The sequence below is a fragment of the Zalophus californianus genome, chromosome 2 (genome assembly GCF_009762305.2).
Source record: "Zalophus californianus isolate mZalCal1 chromosome 2, mZalCal1.pri.v2, whole genome shotgun sequence".
NCBI classification, from domain to species: Eukaryota; Metazoa; Chordata; class Mammalia; order Carnivora; family Otariidae; genus Zalophus; species Zalophus californianus.
This window is the reverse complement of record NC_045596.1, coordinates 34,743,872-34,764,243: the sequence shown is the minus strand read 5'-3', so window position 1 is coordinate 34,764,243 and position 20,372 is coordinate 34,743,872. Positions and strand designations below refer to the sequence as shown.

Genomic DNA, 20,372 nt, shown 5'->3' with positions numbered 1-20,372 from the left:
CTCTCTGGTAAAATAGAGATTACACCACCTTGGAAATGGCTAAAACAAATATATGACTGGACTTTTAAGTTCTGATATTGGAAATCCTACCCTAAATACACAGAGTATTACAAGTTTTTTTTCTACTGGATTCCAAAGAAAAAGAGGGTTAAAACTACCTAAAACACAGATGATGGCTTTTCAGGGAATCAAACCAAGAAAATGAAAGCAAATTAAGATAGAACACAGAATCCTTTTAACTTGCAAATTAAACTGAAAATTTCATTAATTCACACTATGTATGTGTGTGTGTATATATACATATATATGTGTGTGTGTTTATAATGTTTACAAAATAGCCAATGGGTATTCAATTATTTTTAAAATCCTTAATATTCAGGTTGGCCACACAATGAAGTGTAGGATATCAAGTTTTTCATAAACTGAATGTGGACCAAATTTATTAGTTTTTCCTATAAAAATAAGATATCACAGACCATCCCTAATCCCGTCCCCCTCACTCCCCCCAGAGGTAGGGTAACATGAGATAGGTTTGGTATGTGTCCTTTCACACCTTTTTCTGCATAATTACAATGTGTGTGTGTATACATATATAAATATACACACTGATATATATATATATGTACGTATGTAAATATAACCTACATCTCTTTGATTTGCAACATAACGGATATTAATATCTACTGGCCAAGAAGTATTATAAATGCTTCCCCCTCCATGATTTTCCTTCCCTTTTTTGATTTTTCCTTCAGTATCATACTATCATACAACTGCTTAAATGTCATCTTGGAATATCTTTCTAATTGTTCTGACCTCCTTACAGAAGAGCAAAGACTGATTTCTTCTAAACACTACATTATAAACTCAGGTGCTCGATAAATTCATATCAATTAGTATTAATGATGTACTGTATATTATTTAGCAGAAAAGTTTTAAAAAATGAACTGTACAGAAATTGTAAACCTAAATATCACTACAGGCACAGGTCTAAATTTAAAACTTGACGTATTTTAGTCTTTCAAGAGGTAAAGAAAAAATACTATAGTTATAAAAATATTACAACAAATTAATGTTTTAATAACTGGAAGTTTGTACCTTTTGACCACCTTCACCCATTTCACCCACCTCCACTAACTCCCTGTCTCTGGCAACCACCAATCTGTTTTCTCTATCCGTAAGTTTGGGGTGTTTTTATTTTGTTCCACATATAAGTGAGATAATTCAGTATCTATGTCTGACTTTATTTCACTTAAGTGTAATGCCCTCAAAGTCCATCCATGTTGTCACAAATGGCAGGATTTCTTTCTTTTTTTTTCTAATGCCTGAATAATATTCCTGTGTGTGTGTGTACACATACATACTATATTTTTTTATCCATTCATCTATCAAAATGGACATTAACGTTGTTTCCAAGTCTTGGCTATTATAAATAATGCTGCACTGAACATGAGGGTGCAGATATATTTTCATAGGATTTTGTTTCCTTTAGATAAGAATTCCAGAAGTGGAATTGCTGGATCATATGGTAGTTCTTTTTTTTTTATGACCCTCCATACTATTTTTCATAGCACCTGTACCAATTTACATTCCCATCAACAGCGCACAAGGGTTTCCTTCTCTCTACATGCTCGCCAACACTTATTTCTTGTCTTTTTGATAACAGCCCTTCTAACCGGTGTGAGGTGATAGCTCATTGTGCTTCTGATTTGCATTTCCTTGATGATTAGTGATGCTGAGCACCTTTTCGTGTACTTTTTGGCCATTTGTGTGTCTTAGTTGGAAAAATATCAATTCGGATCCTCTGCCCATTTTTTAATTAGAAAGGTTTTTTGCTATTGAGTTGCAGGAGTCCTTTAGAATTTTTAAAGATATTATAATACTTCTAAAGCAGTTTTGTTTTGTTTTTTTTCAGAAGAGAGAGAGAGGACACACAAGCAGGGTCGGGGAGGGGCAGCCGGAGAGGGAGAAAGAGAACCTCAGGCAGGCTCCACACCCAGTGCAGAACCCAACATGGGGCTTGATCTCACAACCCTGAGATCATGACCTGAGCCAAAATTAAGAGTCATACGCTTAACCAACTGATCCACCAAGGGCCCCTAATAGTTTTCAAAAGAACATAAGAAATACAATTTCCATCTACTCAGTAAGGCCCAGTTGAAATTGTTTTCATCAAAGCTTTTCTGACCACGCTAATCAAGACAAACTCTTCACCAAGGATTCTCAAAGCACTAATACCAAATGATTTCAGCTTTTATTTACCTCTGTTGCCACTCAATCTATTACGGAAATTAATTTGTTTTTCTAGTTAGAACGCTAACACATTCCCATTGTAAAGAAAACAGGACAGAAGAGGGAGTCATTTAAGAGTCTGACGGGTATTTCAGACTATCTTTATATACACTTGTATATTAGTTGTTAATGTTGCTTTTGTGAACATATTTGTGAGAGACTTCAGGGAGGGGTGTGTGGGTGCTTGAAAAGATGATCACAATTGAGATCATGTCTTTTTGTACGTTATATTATGGACATTTTCGACATACAGAGAGATGGATAAAACATTTTTTAAAAACCCAATTGAGGGGCGCCTGGCTGGCTCAGTCGTTAAGCGTGTATCCCTTTCAATTAGTATTCTTGTATTTTTTTTTTTTTAAGATTTTATTTACTTATTTGACAGAGAGAGAGAGAGAGAGCACAAGCATGGGGAGCAGGAGAGGGAGAAGAAGGCTCCCCGCCGAGCAGGCGGCCTGATAGAGGGCCTGATGCCAGGGTCCTGGGATCATCACCTGAGCCGAAAGCAGATGCCTAACCAACTGAGCCACCCAGGCGCCTGTGTTCTTGTATTTTCTGGATCATACCCAGTAGTGCAACTACTGTATTTCAGTTCCATTTTTAACTTTTTGAGGAACCTCCATACTGTTTTCCACAGTGACTGTACCAGTTTGCACTCCTACCAACAGTGCACGAGCATTCCTTTTTCTTCATCCTTGTCGACACTGGTGTTTGTGTTTTTGATTTTAACCAGTCTGACAGGTGTGAGGTAATATCTCATTGTAGTTTTGATCTGCATTTCCCTGATAAGGAGTGATGCTGAGCATCCTTTCATGTGTCTGTTGGCCATCTGCATGTCTTCTTTGGGGAAATATCTATTTATGTCTTCTGCCCATTTTTTACTTGGATTATTTGTTTTGGGGGGTGTTGAGTTGTATCAGTTCTCCATATATTTTGAATATTAACCCTTTAACAAATATGTCATTTGCAAATATCTTCTCCCACTCAAAAGGTTGCCTTTTAGTCTTGTTGACTGTTTCCTTCACTGTGCAAAAGCTTTTTATCTTGATGTGGTCCCAATACTTTGTCAAAGAAATTACTGCCCTGCTCTCTTCTGGATTTTTATGGTTTCAGGTCTCATGTTTAGGTCTTTAATGCATTTTGTATTTATTTTTGGGTACAATGTAAGAAAGTTGTCGTCATTCTTTTGCATGTAGCTATCCAGTTTCCCCAACACCATTTATGGGAGATACTGTCTTTTTCCCACTGGATATTCTTTCCTGTTTTATTGAAGATTAATTGACTGTATAATTGTGGGTTTATTTCTGGGTTTTCTATTCTGTTCCATTGATCTATGTGTCTACTTTTGTACCAGTTCCATACTATTTTGATTAATATGGCTTTGTAATATAACTTGAAGCCTGGAATTGTGATACCACCAGCTTAGCTTTTCTTTTTCAAGATTCTTTTGGCTCTTCAGGGTCTTTTGTGGTTCTACAAAATTTTAGGTTTGTTCTAATTTGGTGAAAAATGTTGGTATTTTGATAGGGACTGCATTAAATCTGTAGATTGCTTTAGGTAATACGACATTTTAACAATATTTTTCTTCCAATCCATGAGCATGGAATGTCTTTCCATTTCTTTGTGTCTTCTTAAATTTCTTTCATTGGTGTTTTATAGTTTTTGAAGTATAGGTCTTTCACCTCTTTGGTTAAGCTTATTCCTACAGACTTTATTATTTTTGACACAATTGTAAATGTGATTGTTTTCTTAATTTCTCTTTCTGCTGCTTCATTATTAGCATATAGAAATGCAACAGATTTCTGTATGGTGGTTCTGCATCCTAAGATTTTACTTAATTCACTTATCAGTTCTAGTAGTTTCTTAGGGGAGTCTTTAGGATTTTCTATATATACCATGTATGTCATCTGCAAATAGTGGAAGTTTTACTTCTTCCTTATCAATTTGGATGCCTTTTCTTTCTGTTGTCTGGTTGCTGTAGCTAGAACTTCCAGTACTATGTTGCATAAAAGTGGTGAGAGTGGAAATCCTTGTCTTATTCCTGACCTTAGGGGAAAAGCTCTGTTTTTCCCCATTCACTATGATGTTCCCTGTGAGTTTTTCATATAAGTCCTTTATTTGTTGACGTATGTTCCCTCTAAACCCACTTTGTTGAGGGTTTTTATTATGAATGGATGTTGTACTTTATCAAGTGCTTTTCCCCATCTATTGAAAAGATCATATGGTTCTTTTTTTATTTTATTTTTTTTGCAGCATTCCACGATTCATTGTTTACATATAACACCCAGTGTTCCATGCAGTATGTGCCCTCTTTAATAATACCCATCACCAGGCCAACCCATCCCCCCAAGGGATCAAATGGTTCTTATCCTTTCTCCTATTGATGTGATGTATCACACTGATTGATTTGGGAATGCTGAACGACCCTAGCACCCCAGGAATAAATCCCACTTGATTGTGGTGAATGATTATTTTAATGTATTGTTGAATTTGGTTTGCTAGTATTTTGTTGAGGATTTTTGCATCTATGTTCATCAGAGGTTTGGCCTGGAATTCTCTTTTTTGGTGGTATCTTTACCTGGTTTTGGTATCGGGGTAAGGTTGGCTTCATAGAATGGATTTGGAAGTTCTCCTTCTTCTTCTATTTTTCTGGGATAGTTTCAGAAGAATAGGTATTAACTCTTCTTTAAATGTTTGGTAGAAATTATCTGCGAAGCCGTCTGGCCCTGTACTTTCATTTGTTGGGAGGCTTTTTTTTTTTCTTTTAAAGATTTTATTTATTCATGTGAGAGAGAGAGAGAGAGCATGAGCAGGGCGGAGAGACAGAGGGAGACTGCCCCCCTGAGCAGGGAGCCAGATGAGGGGCTCAATCCCAGGACCTGGAGATCATGACCTGGGCTAAAGGCAGATAGATGCTTAACCATCTGAGCCACCTAGGCACCCCTGGAATTTTTGATTACTGATTCAATTTCCTTGCTAGTCATCAGTCTGTTCAAATTTTCTATTTCTTCCTGCTTTAGTTTTGGTAGTTTAATTTATCCATTTCTTCTAGGTTATCCAATTTGTTGGCATATAACTTCTCATAATATTCTCTTACAGTCTTTTGCATTTCTGTGGTTATGGTTATTTCTCTCTCATTTGCAATTTTTGAGTCCTTTTTTTTTCTTCTTGATCAATCTAGCTAGAGGCTTATCAATTTTGCTGATTTTTTTCAAAGAACCAGCTCCTAGGGGCGCCTGGGTGGCTCAGCTGGTAAGCATCTGACTCTTGACCTTGACTCAGGTCATGATCTCAGGATTGTGAGATCGAGTCCCATGTGGGGCTCCATGATAATGGTGGAGTCTGCTTAAAATTCTCTCTCCCTCTGCCACTCTCCCCCATCACTTACACACAGAACATGCATGCTCTCATTAAAAAAAAAAAAAAAAAATCAGATCCTGGTTTCATTGACCTATTGTTTTTCTAGTTTCTATACCATTTATTTCTTCTCTAATCTTTATTATTTCCTTCCTTCTGCTGGCTCTGGGTTTCTTAATTTTATAAAAATCTTTCTTCATTTGTACATTCAAGCAAAGGAATTAAAAATCCCAGTTTAGGGGCACTTGGGTGGCTCAGTCAGTTAAGCATCCAACTCTGGATTTCAGCTCAGGTCATGACCTCAAGGTTGTGAGATCAAGTCCCACATCAGGCTCCATGCTCAGCAGAGAGTCTGTTTGAGATTCTCCCTCTCCTTCTCCCTCTGGCCTTCCCCCGGCTCATGCTCTCTCTCTCTAATAAATAAAATCTAAAGAAAAAAGAAAACAGTCTAATGTGAAATCATTTTAATTCATTAATCACTTGTGATTATTTTATAGCTTTATTTTTTTAAGACTTTATTTCTTTATTTGAGCGGGAGAGAGAGTGTGTGTGCGTGTGCGGAGGAGGAGCAGAGGGCGAGGGACAAGCAGACTCCACACTGAGCATGGACCCCAATGTGGGGCTTGATCCCATGACCCTGAGATCACAACCTGAGCCAAAATCAAGAGTCAGAAACTTAACCCACTGAGCCACCCAGGCGTCCTGATTATTTTATAGCTTGATTCAAAAAACTTAATTGGCCCTTACAGTCAAAAGAATTCATATTCAGAGACCAAATTTCTACCTAATGATAAGAATCTCTTATACAAAAGATTCTGCCCAACACTTACTACTGATAATGTTATACTTCATATTCCATTGTTGTTAAGTTCTTAAAGCATAACAACGTGCTTTAAATATGATCAGGGGTAGTGCTCGCTTCGGCAGCACATATACTAAATATGATCAGGGGCACCTGGGTGGTTCAGTCAGTTAAGCGTCTGACTCTGGATGTCAACTCAGGTCATGATCTCAGGGTCGGGAGATCGAGCCCTGCACTGGGCTCCGTACCGGGTGCTGGAGCCTGCTTGAGTTTCTCGCTCTCCCTCTGTCCCCCTCCCTACCCACTCACCTCATTTTCTCGCTCTCAAAAACAAAAGTAATAAAGAAGATCCTTGATTTAAAAAATAATAAATAAAATACTAGGATCAAATTTCTATGTACTTCATCATCAAAAGTAAAAACAAACTTTCATTTTATTCCTCAAGCCTACTATAGGAATCATCTGTTTTTACTTTTAGACCAAAGCTTTAAAAAATTTACTTTAAAATTAATAAGAAAAAAACTTTTACACCTTACCTGATTACAAGTATCAGATAAAGAGTGTATAGCTTCAGAGAACATACTTGCTGAACCGGTATAAATCCAGGCAAGAAATTTAAAGAAGCAGTTTAATCCATTGCTAGGAGAGAAAGATAAAACAATTTAGCACAGGTTTTGATAAAAATTTCCACCAAAAGCTTATTTAATTGAGTATATAAACCTCCATACTAGATTCTGTTCAAAGTAAATTAAAAAGAATCTCTAGCCTTTAAGAATTTATTGTATTTTAGGTAATAAGAGAATAAATTTGAAAAATACAGATGATATCATTAAATATTCAAATGAAGACACATGATATGTGTAAACAAATTACTTAAGTATATTTTGAGAACTTATGAGAAGAGTGTGTTTTATATTTGGATGAAGTAAAGTTAGAAAGGAAATTGTCTTAGGGTAGGTTACACTTGATATTGTCCAGCACACTAATGTCACAATCAAAGTCTATTTACTTAAGCAGGCCAGATGTGAAGGTGCCAGATGCCAGAGGTGAAGACAAATCTAGACCAAGCAGTCTCAGAGGCATACTAGAAGATAACAGATGCTAAAAATAAACATGGTTAGCTCTGGGGAAGCTAGCTGTTCAGATTCCAACAGTAATGACTGGTACGGTTTATCTCGGGCACTACACTTAGTCACTTACCATGTTTTATTATAACACTATTATTATATAAATATTAATATCCTCATTGTATAAATAAGGAAACTGTACATCCCCTTCCAGCTCTCTTTCCCTTCTTTTCCACTTCATTGAAAGAATTATAGCTCCTCTTGCTGTATCCATTTTCCACATTTTGCACTAAGTCTTCAGTCCATTTAACAACGGCTTATGCCTCAGATACCTCAGTAGATTATTCGTATCAATACCACAACTGTTTCTTGCTACTAAATTCCTGAAAACATTTTAGTATTTTCCTTAATCTCACAGAAGCATATGCCACTTTTTTCTTAAAGGAATGTTTTCCTTGGCGTCCATGATATCCCTGGTTTTCCTCCTAGTTCCTGATTTGCTTTCCTTTCTGTCTTGCTTTCTCTTCCTCAGTCTCCTCTGCAGGCTCTTTTCCTCTACCCATTTCACAGATGTTAGCATTCTTCAAGGTTTCCTCCTGAGGGATTTTTCTTCCTCACACCTCAAACACATTCTCCAGGTGATCTTAATTACTCCTATGGCTTGAGATGCCTGGGTGGCTCAGTCGTTGAGTGTCTGTCTTCGGCTCAGGTCGTGATCCCAGGGTCCTGGGATCGAGCCCCGCATCTGGCTCCCTGCTCAGCAGGAAAGCCCGCTTCTCCCTCTCCCACTCCCCCTGCCTGTGTTCCCTCTCTCGCTGTGTCTTTCTCTGTCAAATAAATAAATAAAATCTTAAAAAAAAAATTACTCCTATGGCTTTAATTATCACCTCTGTATCAATAACTCTCAACTCTAAATCCCTAATCCAGCTTTCCTTTGTGAGCTTCAGACCCAACATATATTAATATTTTAATTAAGTACCTGTTATGTACTGGGTATTACACTAAGCAGTTTAACCTCACTTTACTGAAGAGAAGAATTAATGCCATTGACCAACTCCACTTGGGTGCCCTACAGGCAGATCACTCAAACTCAAAAATACACTCATTTCCTTTGCTGCCACCCTGCCCCTCCTTCAAGTGCTCCTTCTCTCAATGATGATGCCATTATTTATCCAATTGTCCAAACCAGAAACCTGGGCCCATGCTTGACCACACCTCCTAAATACTTCTTGGACCTAAACATGTCTTTCCATCCCTACCTTCATTATCTCAGTTTAGTGCATCATCATCTCTTCTCTGCATTACTGTACATGACATCCTCCAGTCTAGTGCCCCTCCAATCCTTAAAGATGAGAATTATGAATTGCATCTTTGTATTTCAAGACCCTACCACAATTCCTGACATGTCATATGTATATATTTTAGAAATAAACAAACTAATAAATTATGGAATTAATACTTTTAAATATCCTAAAATAGATTAATCAGCAAAAGAGAAAAAAGATAACAAAACAATAGGAATCAAGAAGACAGAAGGAAAAAGAAGAGGCACAAATAGCAATTATGTTCTTCCAAGTTAAATGGGGAAAAACAAGAATGTAAATATTCTTCAGTAGTTATGACCCAGGTTGATTTAGTTACTCAAAAAATGATCTCAGCCAATTCACCTTTTTAAAAAAGACTTCTTTCAACGCCAATGAAAATAAAAGAATTTTCAGAGAGCAACTATTCTTAGATCCTAATCACTCCAAAAATAGACCCAGCACAAGCATGGATATCTATATGGACTCTTCCCTCATCACTTTACTGACAATATTAACAAAGGCTCATTCAACTTCCTTCTATAATAACATGAACTTATAACTCTTTACCTAAATACCAAGTAATAAATTTTTACATTCATAGATACACACATTAAAAATAATATATTTCTTCTTTTTTTTTTTTTTTTTTGACAGAGAGAGAGAGAGAGAGAGAGAGCGAGCGCGTACCAACAGGGGAAGCAGCAGGCAGAGGGAGAAGCAGGCTCCCCGCTCAGCAGGGAGCCTGATGTGGGGCTCGATCCCAGGACCCTGAGATCATGACCTGAGCCGAAGGCAGACGCTTAACCATCCGAGCCACCCAGGTGTCCCAAAAATAACATATTTCTATTTTAAATGGTACTTACATGCAAATGGCAACCATCACCACTTTTCCTGGCCCTTTAAAAAAACTGATGTCGTTCTGGACCGTGGCTATAAAAAAAACAAACAAAAACACACACAAAAAAAAATCTTTAAAATTTCCCAGAGAAACAGTTTAATGCTTATAAGTGATCTGACACACCAGAAAATATGTCCTCTATTAAACCCTCTGAACAACTAGATTTAGTTATTTGCTTCTTTTTCTCCAGAATCTCCACTTTAAAAAGTGAGAAGATAGAAATTGAGAGTACATGTGAGTCCTTTTCCAAAACCTTAATTGTTTGTTTCCTTGTAAGTAATCTCCTGCCTATTGCCAGAAAAAATCTGAGTTGGTTACACAGAAACTAGGGACAAAGTGATAAAAATGTACTGAATACTGATATACTCTAAAATTTTTCCATTTCCTGAGCAACTTAACTTTTAAACAAGGAATGTCCAAAGCCAAGTTTGCTTCTCTAATTTAACTCCTTACTGCTCTCTAAATACCAAAGACCTCGAGTGATAATATGTTTAATTCCAAAACAAACCAAAAGAAACAAACCAAGAAAACTATTTTTCTTGAGTTAAATGTAGTTTTGCTGTTCCTGCAATGTATACTTTCTGTGTTTTGTCTCCTGCTCTTTCCTCTCCCTGGAATGCTACCATCATCTTCTACCACAATTTGTCCAGCTTTTACTTATCCTATTCCATGTTAGGCCAACTGGCATTTTTCTATGTAAAGCCTTCCTTGGTCGGTCACAGAGAATAAATGCTCACTCTGCTGCACATTTATTATTGAACTTTACATTTCTATTAAAGTACTTCATATAATTCTGCCTTATGTCATTTATTCAAGAAACATTTATTGTGCAACTACTACATGCCTGGAGTAATTCTATGGCTGGGACCTGACAGTAAACAAAACAAGAGTCCTGCCTTCACTGATCTCACAATCTAGTCCAGGAAGATAGAGAATAAATCCATAAACAAAAATATAACATCAGATAATAATGAACATAACAAAATAAAATAGAACAAAACAAAATAAAAAAGGATCATGTATGGGGGGAGGGCGAATGTGGAAAGGGTTATTTTAGCTAGAGTAGGAAAGAGGTTCAAAGATGAGAAGGCAGCAACCATGAAAAAAATATGGAAGAATGGTTTTCAGGCAAAGTATACATATAGCACATTTAAAGACTGTGGAACAGAAATAAGTTTGGTATATGGAAAGGACAAAATAAGATTGGGTTGGTGTGGCTAAGAGCATAGAAAGCAAGGAAAATGGTAGGGGTTGAGGACAGAGGAGGAGGCAGGGACCACATTCCACAGGAGTTTGGAAACTATGGTAAGGAGTGTAACTCTTATTCTACTGGCAAAATGGCACCATATGATTTTTAAGGCAAGTATTTGGTACAGTCAAATTTAGGTTTTACAAAGATATAGTTTAAAATGTAGAGAATAGGGATGCCTGGGTGGCTCAGTCAGTTAAGCGTGTGCCTTCGGCTCAGGTCACGATCCCAGAATCCTGGGATCGAGTCCCGTATCGGGCTCCCTGCTCAGCGGGGAGCCTGCTTCTCCCTCTGGCTGGTCCTCCCCCTGCTTGTGTGCTCTCTTTCTGGTCTCTGACAAATAAATAAAAATAAATAAATCTTTCATAAAATGTAGAGAATAAATTATGGGGACAAAAGCAGAGGTGGAGAGAACAATTAGGAGGGTACTCCAGGTAAAGGATGGTGATGATTTAGACTAAGGTTTCAGGAAGAGGCATGGTGAGAAGCAAGTACACTAGGTATCTGTCTTGGAGAAAATGCCAGTTGGAACCTGCTAATGGGCTTTAAATATAAAAGAGTCTATAATGAATCTCCAATATTTAGAGATTGAGTAAAAGCAGAGATTTTTGGCAGAAGAGATGGAGGAAGTGGAGGTATTAATGAAGTACAAGGAAAACCAGGGAGAAAGACTACCTTGGGCTCCTAGAGAACAAGGGTGTTCCGAGGAAAAGGAATACTTGCTACTGGTGGTGGGCACTTGAATACTTCTTCCTTCTCAGATTTCCATTAGAAGAGATTCCTGCCCCCCACCCCACCCCGTGATAATGGTGGCCTCCCCTCCTCCTCAGTGGCCCTCTGGAGGTTGACTAAGTTAGTGAGGTAAATTCAGGAGAGAATGCTGGGCATGCTTATTAGCTCCCTCCTTTATTTTGGGAGTTGGTACACATTCTTTTCTGTTCTTTCATGGCTCCATATTTGGGCAAGACAGGTAGAGTTGTCTACAATTTACTGGGTAAGTCTAAATCAAAAGAGTCTTTAAGATCTAATGTACTGGCTTGGAACTCTAAGAAATAGATGAGGAAAACAAATAAGGAGTACAATTTTAGGTTGTTACTGGGGTCATGACATGAAAGAGTAACTTCTTGTTAAGTCACCACAGCTTACGGCAGTTTTGTACCCTTGCATACAGACAACAATAGCCTTGAAGAAGTAGAAACAGCCCTCACTGAGAGCTGTAAGACAGGCTGCTGTAGTTTACACTTGAATTCCATAGATGCACCCTGGCTGGGTATTGCCAAGAAAGCTGAGGTGAGATTCCATATCAGGAATTAGGGGAGAAAAGTGCCTATTTAAATTTTTCTCACTATTTTAGTGTTTTGCAGTCAGGTCTGCAGACCAAGATTTTAAATAGCACCTCCTACATTCCCTGTGGACAAGAGAACACAAGGCGGAGCTTCTAGATTTTAAGTGTTAAGGCCAGCTCTTGACAAACAATGTGCAATCAGATGCCCCCAAATTCTGTTTTGAACTGCCTCCAAAGCTAAGACGAGGAATTAGGCAGGAAGAAACCTTATCCACGATTTACTAGAACTTAGATTTGCAAACTACAAATTCTGACCATGGCTCTAGATTTCTGAGTTCTATTGTTTATTGATTAATAAAAACCAGAGTATGTCTGTTTTATCATAATGAGAATGTGCCGTATCCTTTGGCTGAAAAGAGAAAAACAAAATTCCAAAAAATTATTTTAGGAACAGTAAAAAAAATGCAGAGATAAATGAAAAGATGTTGTTTAAAGTGAAGATGAGAAATCTTTCTTTAGAAGAAAGGTATGAGAACTTTTGGGATAAGTAAGACAGATAAGGAAGGAAAATGAGATCTTTAAAATTAGAATAGAATGTTATAAGGAAAAAGAGATTCATGGAGCACAGATTGCTGATAAAAAATGATTACAGAAAAGGTGAAAACATGTTGGTATTCATTAGATCAGAAATAGTGACAAAGTCCAAGGAAAAGCAAGAGATCTACAAGGAGCCAGGATTCACAACCCCCTTGGGAAGCATCCTGTTAAAGTCACCCCTAAATTCCATTAATAAAAGCAATTGGAGAACTGCCCCTTAAAGATCAGAAGGGCCAATATGCTGGGAATTACTGAAACTGGAAGATGGGTATATCAAATATTTATTTTTTCTACTTTTGTATATATTTGAAATTTTTCATAATAAACAATTTTTTTTTAAATATTGGAACAGGGCGCCTGGGTGGCTCAGTCATTAGTGTCTGCCTTTGGCTCAGGTCATGATTCCAGGGTCCTGGGATCGAGCCCTGCCTTGGGCTCCCTCCTCAGCGGAAGGCCTGCTTCTCCCTCTCCCACTCCCCCTACTTGTGTTCCCTCTCTCGCTGTGTCTCTCTCTGTCAAATAAATAAATAAAATCTTAAAAAACAAAACAAAACAAAAAAAACCCTGCTTCATGAACATCATACTTCAGGGGTCTGCAAACTTAAAAAAATAAAAATAAAATAAAATATTGGACCAAAATTAGAAAATTTGGCAATATTTCAAAAAGGACTGCCAGTAAAATCAGGGTAAAATACTCAAAGCACTACTTGCACTTCAAGGTTATAACAGCAAGTAGAGACAAAGGTACTTCTGATGCTCTAAAGGACTATCACAAATAAATTCACAGAATTAGAATTCTAAGGAAACAGACAAGAAAGTAGAAATGTATTATAAAGGAGAAATGTATTAAAAGGACATTGAGAAATTAGATATCAGACAGTTAGATATTGTTCTGACGAGAGAATGCTTTTGGCAGACCCAGGACATAGTAAGTTCATATATATCACTACTAGAGTTCCCCTAATACAAAGAAAAATACCAAAGAAAAACAAGTGTCTGGATCAGGGAAAAAAAAAAAAAGTAAAGAACTTAATATTTTAAAATATTTAATATTTAACAGGAACAGCCCCATATATTTTAAAGAAGGAAAGCAGCCATCTTCAGTAGAAGAGTAAATGTTCCTTACGGAAATATGGGAACAGTAGAGGGAAATTAAAATGTTATCCTATTACTACAAAAAAAAAGAGTGTAATAGAAACAAATTCTAGGGGTGCCTGGGTGGCTCAGTTGGTGAAAAGCATCTGCCTTCAGCTCAGGTCACGATCTCAGGGTCCTGGGATCAAGCCCCACATCCGGCTCCTGCTCAGAAGTGGGGGGTCTGCTTCTCCCTCTCCCTCTGCCCCTAATCATGCTCTCCCTCTCTTGCTCATTCTAATAAATAAATAAATAAAATCTTAAAAAAAAAAAAAAAAAGAAATTCCATTCAAACCCTGGAACGTTTCCAAGGTTGACAAGTATGAATCCTCAAAAGGCCTCTAGTGACACTGATTTCAGAAGTCAGCAGCTACTCTCAAACATCCGGTGACAATGATCCTCCATGTGAAACAGATCTAACACCTAGGAACAGATCTTCCCAGGAGGCCGGTCTCACCAGCCTAAGTTATTCCACAGCTGCCAGGTCACCGAAGTGAAAAGGTTGGCTCATGAGGCAGACAAGGACTCCACCAATGGGATGCCAGAAACACAAAACTCATATGGGAAATGGAAATTACGGAGTTCTGAATATAATGAATGGAAAAGAAAAGAACATCAAATAAAATATGACTACAGTTGTCATCATTACCAACCTAAATTCTGCCAAAAGGGAGCAATGTCTCAAATGCAACTCAGAAGAAAGTAGACAATTTGTACAGCTAGCCTCTTCTCCAGATAGGACAGTCACTTCTTGACAGGAGATACTTCCCAATTAGGTTTAAATGCAACGGTGACTCTGGACATGACTACCTGGTATTTTGGAGGTCTTGGTGACTTTGATAAGAGCCATTTCAGTGGAGTGGTGGGGATGAAAGCCCAAATGAAGAGGATTCAGAAGAGAATAAGAGGTAGGATAATAAAAGTAAACTTTCTATACTGGTCCCAATATTAATTTCCTTCTAGTAGGAAGTATTCTGGCACACAAGTAGATAAGTTAGTAAATCTGGTGATGGAAAGTGAGGTACTTTTATCAGTTACATCTATTTTTTTCAGTGAAAGATGAAGCAAGGTCATCAGCTGAAGAGTAAGGCTGTAGGAAGTTTGGGAAGAGAGGAAAAGTATGCAACAGCTATCTCAGAGAGAGACTGAATGCACTATGGAAGTTCAGTAAGACTGTCAAATAGCATCGTGTCCGCTGGTTTTATATTACTCATATAATACGAAGAAAAGAATCAGAATGGCTGTGTAATTTTCTCCTCCAACGGCTAAACTTTTTGAGTACAAGCAGAGAAGTGGCAGTTTGAATATTGAATCAGGGTTAGAAGTAGGAGAGAGGACAAAGGAAATTAAAGATGTTTATGAGAGCTGAATTTTGCTAAAAACCTAAGAAAATAAGTCTTCTCCCTTACCTCTATCTATACACTTATGGTTTATAACACTGTTATGAATTTTTTTAATGTTTTATTGTTATGTTAATCACCATACATCATTAGTTTTTGATGTAGTGTTCCATGATTCATTGTTTGTACATAACACCCAGTGCTCCACGCAGAACATGCCCTCTTTAATACCCATCACCAGGCTAACCCATCCTCTCCCACCCCCCTCCCCTCTAGAACCCTCAGTTTTTCAGAGTCCATCTTCTCTCATGGTTCGTCTCCCCCTCCAATTTCCCCCCCTTCATTCTTCCCCTCCTGCTATCTTTTCTTTTTCTTAATATATTTGCATTATTTGTTTCAGAGGTACAGGTCTGTGATTCAACAGTCTTGCACAATTCACAGCGCTCATAGCACATACCCTCCCCAATGTCTATCACCCAGCCACCCCATCCCTCCCACCCCCTCAACACTGTTATGAATATAAAGAGAAGTTATGTCCCAGTTTTTTTTTTAATTTCAAGAAAACCAAACAGAGACAAACAGACCATATAATTTGGTAAGTTACAAGTGCTCAAGAAAATCTTGAATTATGATCAGACATGCTAAAATTTCACAATGGACTGATACTAAAATTTCACTGTGCAAAATATACACACATAACATTATCAGAAAGATAAACTTACCTTGGTGTTTCCCAGGAAGTCTCTATATTCTCTTAATATTTTTTGGTTTCTAAATAGCCCTTTACAAGAAAAGAATTACAAAATACATTTAGCTCATACATATTCTATTAGTCACATTTTAGGGTAACACAATTATTCTCTTTGAGAGTATGTTAAATATGTTCTACTGGCTATGAGCTAAAATATCAGATTACTATAAAAAATCTGGATCTGCAACTCAAATAAAAAATGGGCAAAGGACTAGAACAGACCTTTCTCCAAAGATGATATACAAATGGCCAACAAGCACATTAAAGGATGCTCATATCAAACTTATTATCGGAAAAACACAGATTCAAACTACAACGAGGTATCACCTCACACCCATCAGAATGGCCATTATCCAAAAACCAAATCAAACCAAACCCAGAAAATAACAAGCGTTGGTGAGGATGTGGAGAAACTGGAAACCTTCTGTATACTGGTGGGACTGTAAAATGGTACAACCGCCATGGAAAGCAACATGGAGGGTTCCTCAAAAAATTAAACACTACCTACCATATGATCTAGTAATCCCACTTGCAGGAGGTATACATCAAAAAAAAAAAGAAAGAAAGAAAAAAAAAGAAGCAAACAAGCAAGCAGGTTCTCAAATATTTACATACCCATATTCAGAGCACCACTATTCGGAATAGTCAAGAAGTGAAAGCAACCAAAATGTCCATGGATAAACAAAATGCGGTATATGCATACAATGAAATATCATTCAGACTTAAAAAGGAAGGAAATTCTGGCACACAGATGAATGTTGAGGACATTAAGCTACGTGAAATAACTGAGTTAAAAAGACAAATTTTGTATAATTCTATTTATATGAGATATCTATAGCAGTCAAATTCATAGAAACAGAAAGTAGGAGACTGGTTACCAAGGGCTACAGGTAGGGGGATTGGAAGAACAAACATTGTTAAAATGTCTATACTACCTAAAGCAATCTACACATTTAATGCAACCCCTCTCAAAATACCACCAGCATTTTTCACAGAGCTAGAACAAACAATCCTAAAATTTGTATGGAACCACAAAAGACCCCAAATAGCCAAAGCAATCTTGAAAAAGAAAAGCAAAGCTGGAAGCATCACAACTCCGGACTTCATGCTATATTACAAAGCTGCAGTCATCAAGACAGTATGGTACTGGCACAAAAACTGACACATAGATCAATGAAACAGAATACAAAACCCAGAAATGGGTCCACAACGATACGGTCAACTAATCTTTGAGGGGCGCCTGGGTGGCTCAGTCATTAAGCGTCTGCCTTCGGCTCAGGTCATGATCCCAGGGTCCTGGGATCGAGCCTCGCATCAGGCTCCCTGCTCTGCGGGAAGCCTGCTTCTCCCTTTCCCACTCCCCCTGCTTGTGTTCCCTCTCTTGCTATCTCTCTCTCTGTCGAAAAATAAATAAAATCTTAAAACAAAAACAAAAACAAAAACTAATCTTTGACAAAGCAGGAAAGAATATCAATGAAAACAAGACCATCTCTTCAAGCCAATGGTGTTGGGAAAACTGGACAGCCACACGCAGAATGAAACTGGACCACTTTCTTACACCATACACAAAAATAAATTCCAAATGGATGAAAGATCTAAATGTGAGGCAGGAAACCAACAAAATCCTAGAGGAGAACACAGGCAGCAAACTCTTTGACCTCAGCCATGGCAACTTCTTACTAGACATGTCTCCAGAGGCAAGGGAAACAAAAGCAAAAATGAACTACTGGGACTTCATCAAGATAAAAAGCTTCTGCACAGCTAAGGAAACAACAAAACTAAAAGGTAACTTACAGAATGGCAGAAGATATTTGCAAATGACATATCCAATAAAGGGTTAATATCCAAAATCTATAAAGAACTTATCAAACTCAACACCCCAAAAAACAAATAATCCACGTAAAAAGTGGGCAGAAGACATGAATAGACATTTTCCCAAATAAGACATACAGATGGCCAACAGACCCATGAAAAGATGCTCAACATCACTGATCATCAGGGAAATACAAATCAAAACCACCATGAGATACCACCTCACACTAATGGCTAAAATTAACAACTCAGGAAACAACAGAGTGAGAATGCGGAGAGAGGGGAACCCTCTTACACTGCTGGGAGGAATGCAAACTGGTGCAGCCATTCTGGAAAACAGTACAGAGGTTCCTCAAAAAGTTAAAAATAGAGCTACCCTACCACCCAGCAATTGTACTGCTAGGTATTTACCCAAAGGGTACAAAAATACTGATTCAAAGAAGCATACGCACCCCACTGTTTACAGCAGCACTCTCAACAATTGCCAAATTATGGAAAGAGCCCAAATGTCCATCGACTAATGAATGGATAAAGAAAATGTGGTGTATATATACAATGGAGTATTACTCATCCATCAAAAAGAATGAAACCTTGCCATTTGCAATGATGTAGATGGAGCCAGAGTATTGTGCTAAGCAAAACAAGTCAGTCAAAGAAAAACAAATACTATATGAGCTCACTCATATGTGGAATTTAAGAAACAAAACAGATGAACATGGGGGAAGAGAACAAAAAAAAAAGAAAGGGAGGTAAACTATAAGCGACTCTTAACTATAGAGAACAAACTGAGGGCTGATGGAGGGGAGGTAGGCACAGGATGGGCTACATGGGTGATGGGTATTAAGGAAGACACTTGTGATGAGCACTTGGTGTTATATATAAGTGATGAGTCACTAAATTCTACTCCAGAAACCAATATTGCACTATATGTCAACTAACTGGAATTTAAATAAAAACTTGACACAAAGATAAAATTTAAAAAATAAATAAAATGTAGGTAACTCAAAAAAAAAGAAAATATTCAGAACATACACAATTAAGAATTAAAATCTATCAAAAACTCATGAAAATCAATTTAAGAAGACACACAATGTAATAGAAGATGAGTAAAGGGTATAAAAATTATCACAGAAGAATTAAGAAAAACAAACAAACATATCAAAAGATAACCAACCTCAGTATTCATCAGAGAAACTAAAAAAAAAATTTTTTTTTCTTTTTTTAGAGGGACTGGTTCTTTATTTCAAAAAGACACTTGTCAATTTTCAGTATCAAACAGTTTGCCCTATTGGTTTCTTTCTCCCAATCGGCCCCCAGAGACCACACCAAAGGAGACTGCATTTTAAGCCAATAAGCTGCAGGATGCACACCTAACAGGCCTCACAGAAACCTCACCAAAAAGGGGAATTGGGGAGGGAAAGAAACTTTAAAAGATCAGCACACTGTCAGCCCACAGACTGTAGAGAGTTCTCAGCCAGACAGGGTGGCCAATGTGCCCCACCCCAAAGAAGTAAAGTTCCAAAATAATATAAAATTTAAAAACAGTTTTGTACATAATCTATTCAAGATTTCTCCAGCACTAACTGATACAAAGCACAAGATGGCACGTTTAGAGACAGCAGCTTTGGACCCAGCAAAGGGTGATGAGATGAGTTTGTTTCATATAGCTAAATCAATGGCAAACACATAATTTTCTTTTTTTCCTTTAAGGAGGCAGGAGAGAAAATAAGCGGTCACCTCAACATAAGGGAAACATGATCCATTCTGTGGGCAGTTAGGGTAAAGATAGGATAAGGATTTGGTCTCAGAGGTCTCACCATCTTAATTTAGAGAAACTCAAAATTAAAGATGCCATCTGTTGCCCATCAAATACACAAGAAAGTTAAAACAATGGCAATATCCAGCATTGTCAAGGGCATGAGGAAATAGTCACCCTCATACACTATAAGTGTAAATGTAAACTGGCACTATATTCCTTTGGAGAATATTCTACCAAATTTTAAAATGCCCATGTCCTTTGACCCTGAAATACTACTAACATTTTATCCCATGTATTTGTAATAAGAGCATAATATATTATTATATACTTAAGAAATATGACATTTAAAAAGAACATAATGTGTTCTTTTTAAAGGTAAAAAAAATTGGAGAACATAAAGCTTATTACATCCATACAATGGAATACTATGCAGCTGTTAAAAAAGAATGAGTGAGAGGTAGATTTCTATATGTAGACATGGAAATATGTTTATGGTTACACTGGTAAGTATAAAGAACAAGGTACAAAACAATAGGAATAGTGTCACCCCATTTATGTTTAAGCGAAAAAAATGTATGTATATAAATTTGAAAATGCATCAGAAATAATCTGGATAGATGCATCCCAAACTGCCAGCAACAGTTATCTATAGGAAGTAAAATGAGATGGTAACTAGAGAGAATGAAAGGAGACTTTTTATTCTTTATATTTTTGTATTCTTTTTTAAA

General features: G+C 37.4%; 1 protein-coding gene across 1 annotated transcript in view; it reads right to left on the bottom strand.

Annotated features, from left to right (window-relative positions):
- SLC30A9 (solute carrier family 30 member 9) overlaps positions 1–20,372 on the bottom strand; it is a 77,291-nt gene that overhangs the window by 25,521 nt on the left and 31,398 nt on the right. Inside the window, 4 exon segments of the mRNA XM_027598805.2 lie at positions 6,985–7,087; positions 9,683–9,728; positions 9,731–9,749; positions 16,045–16,103. Coding sequence (XP_027454606.2) covers positions 6,985–7,087; positions 9,683–9,728; positions 9,731–9,749; positions 16,045–16,103 — 227 coding nt within the window.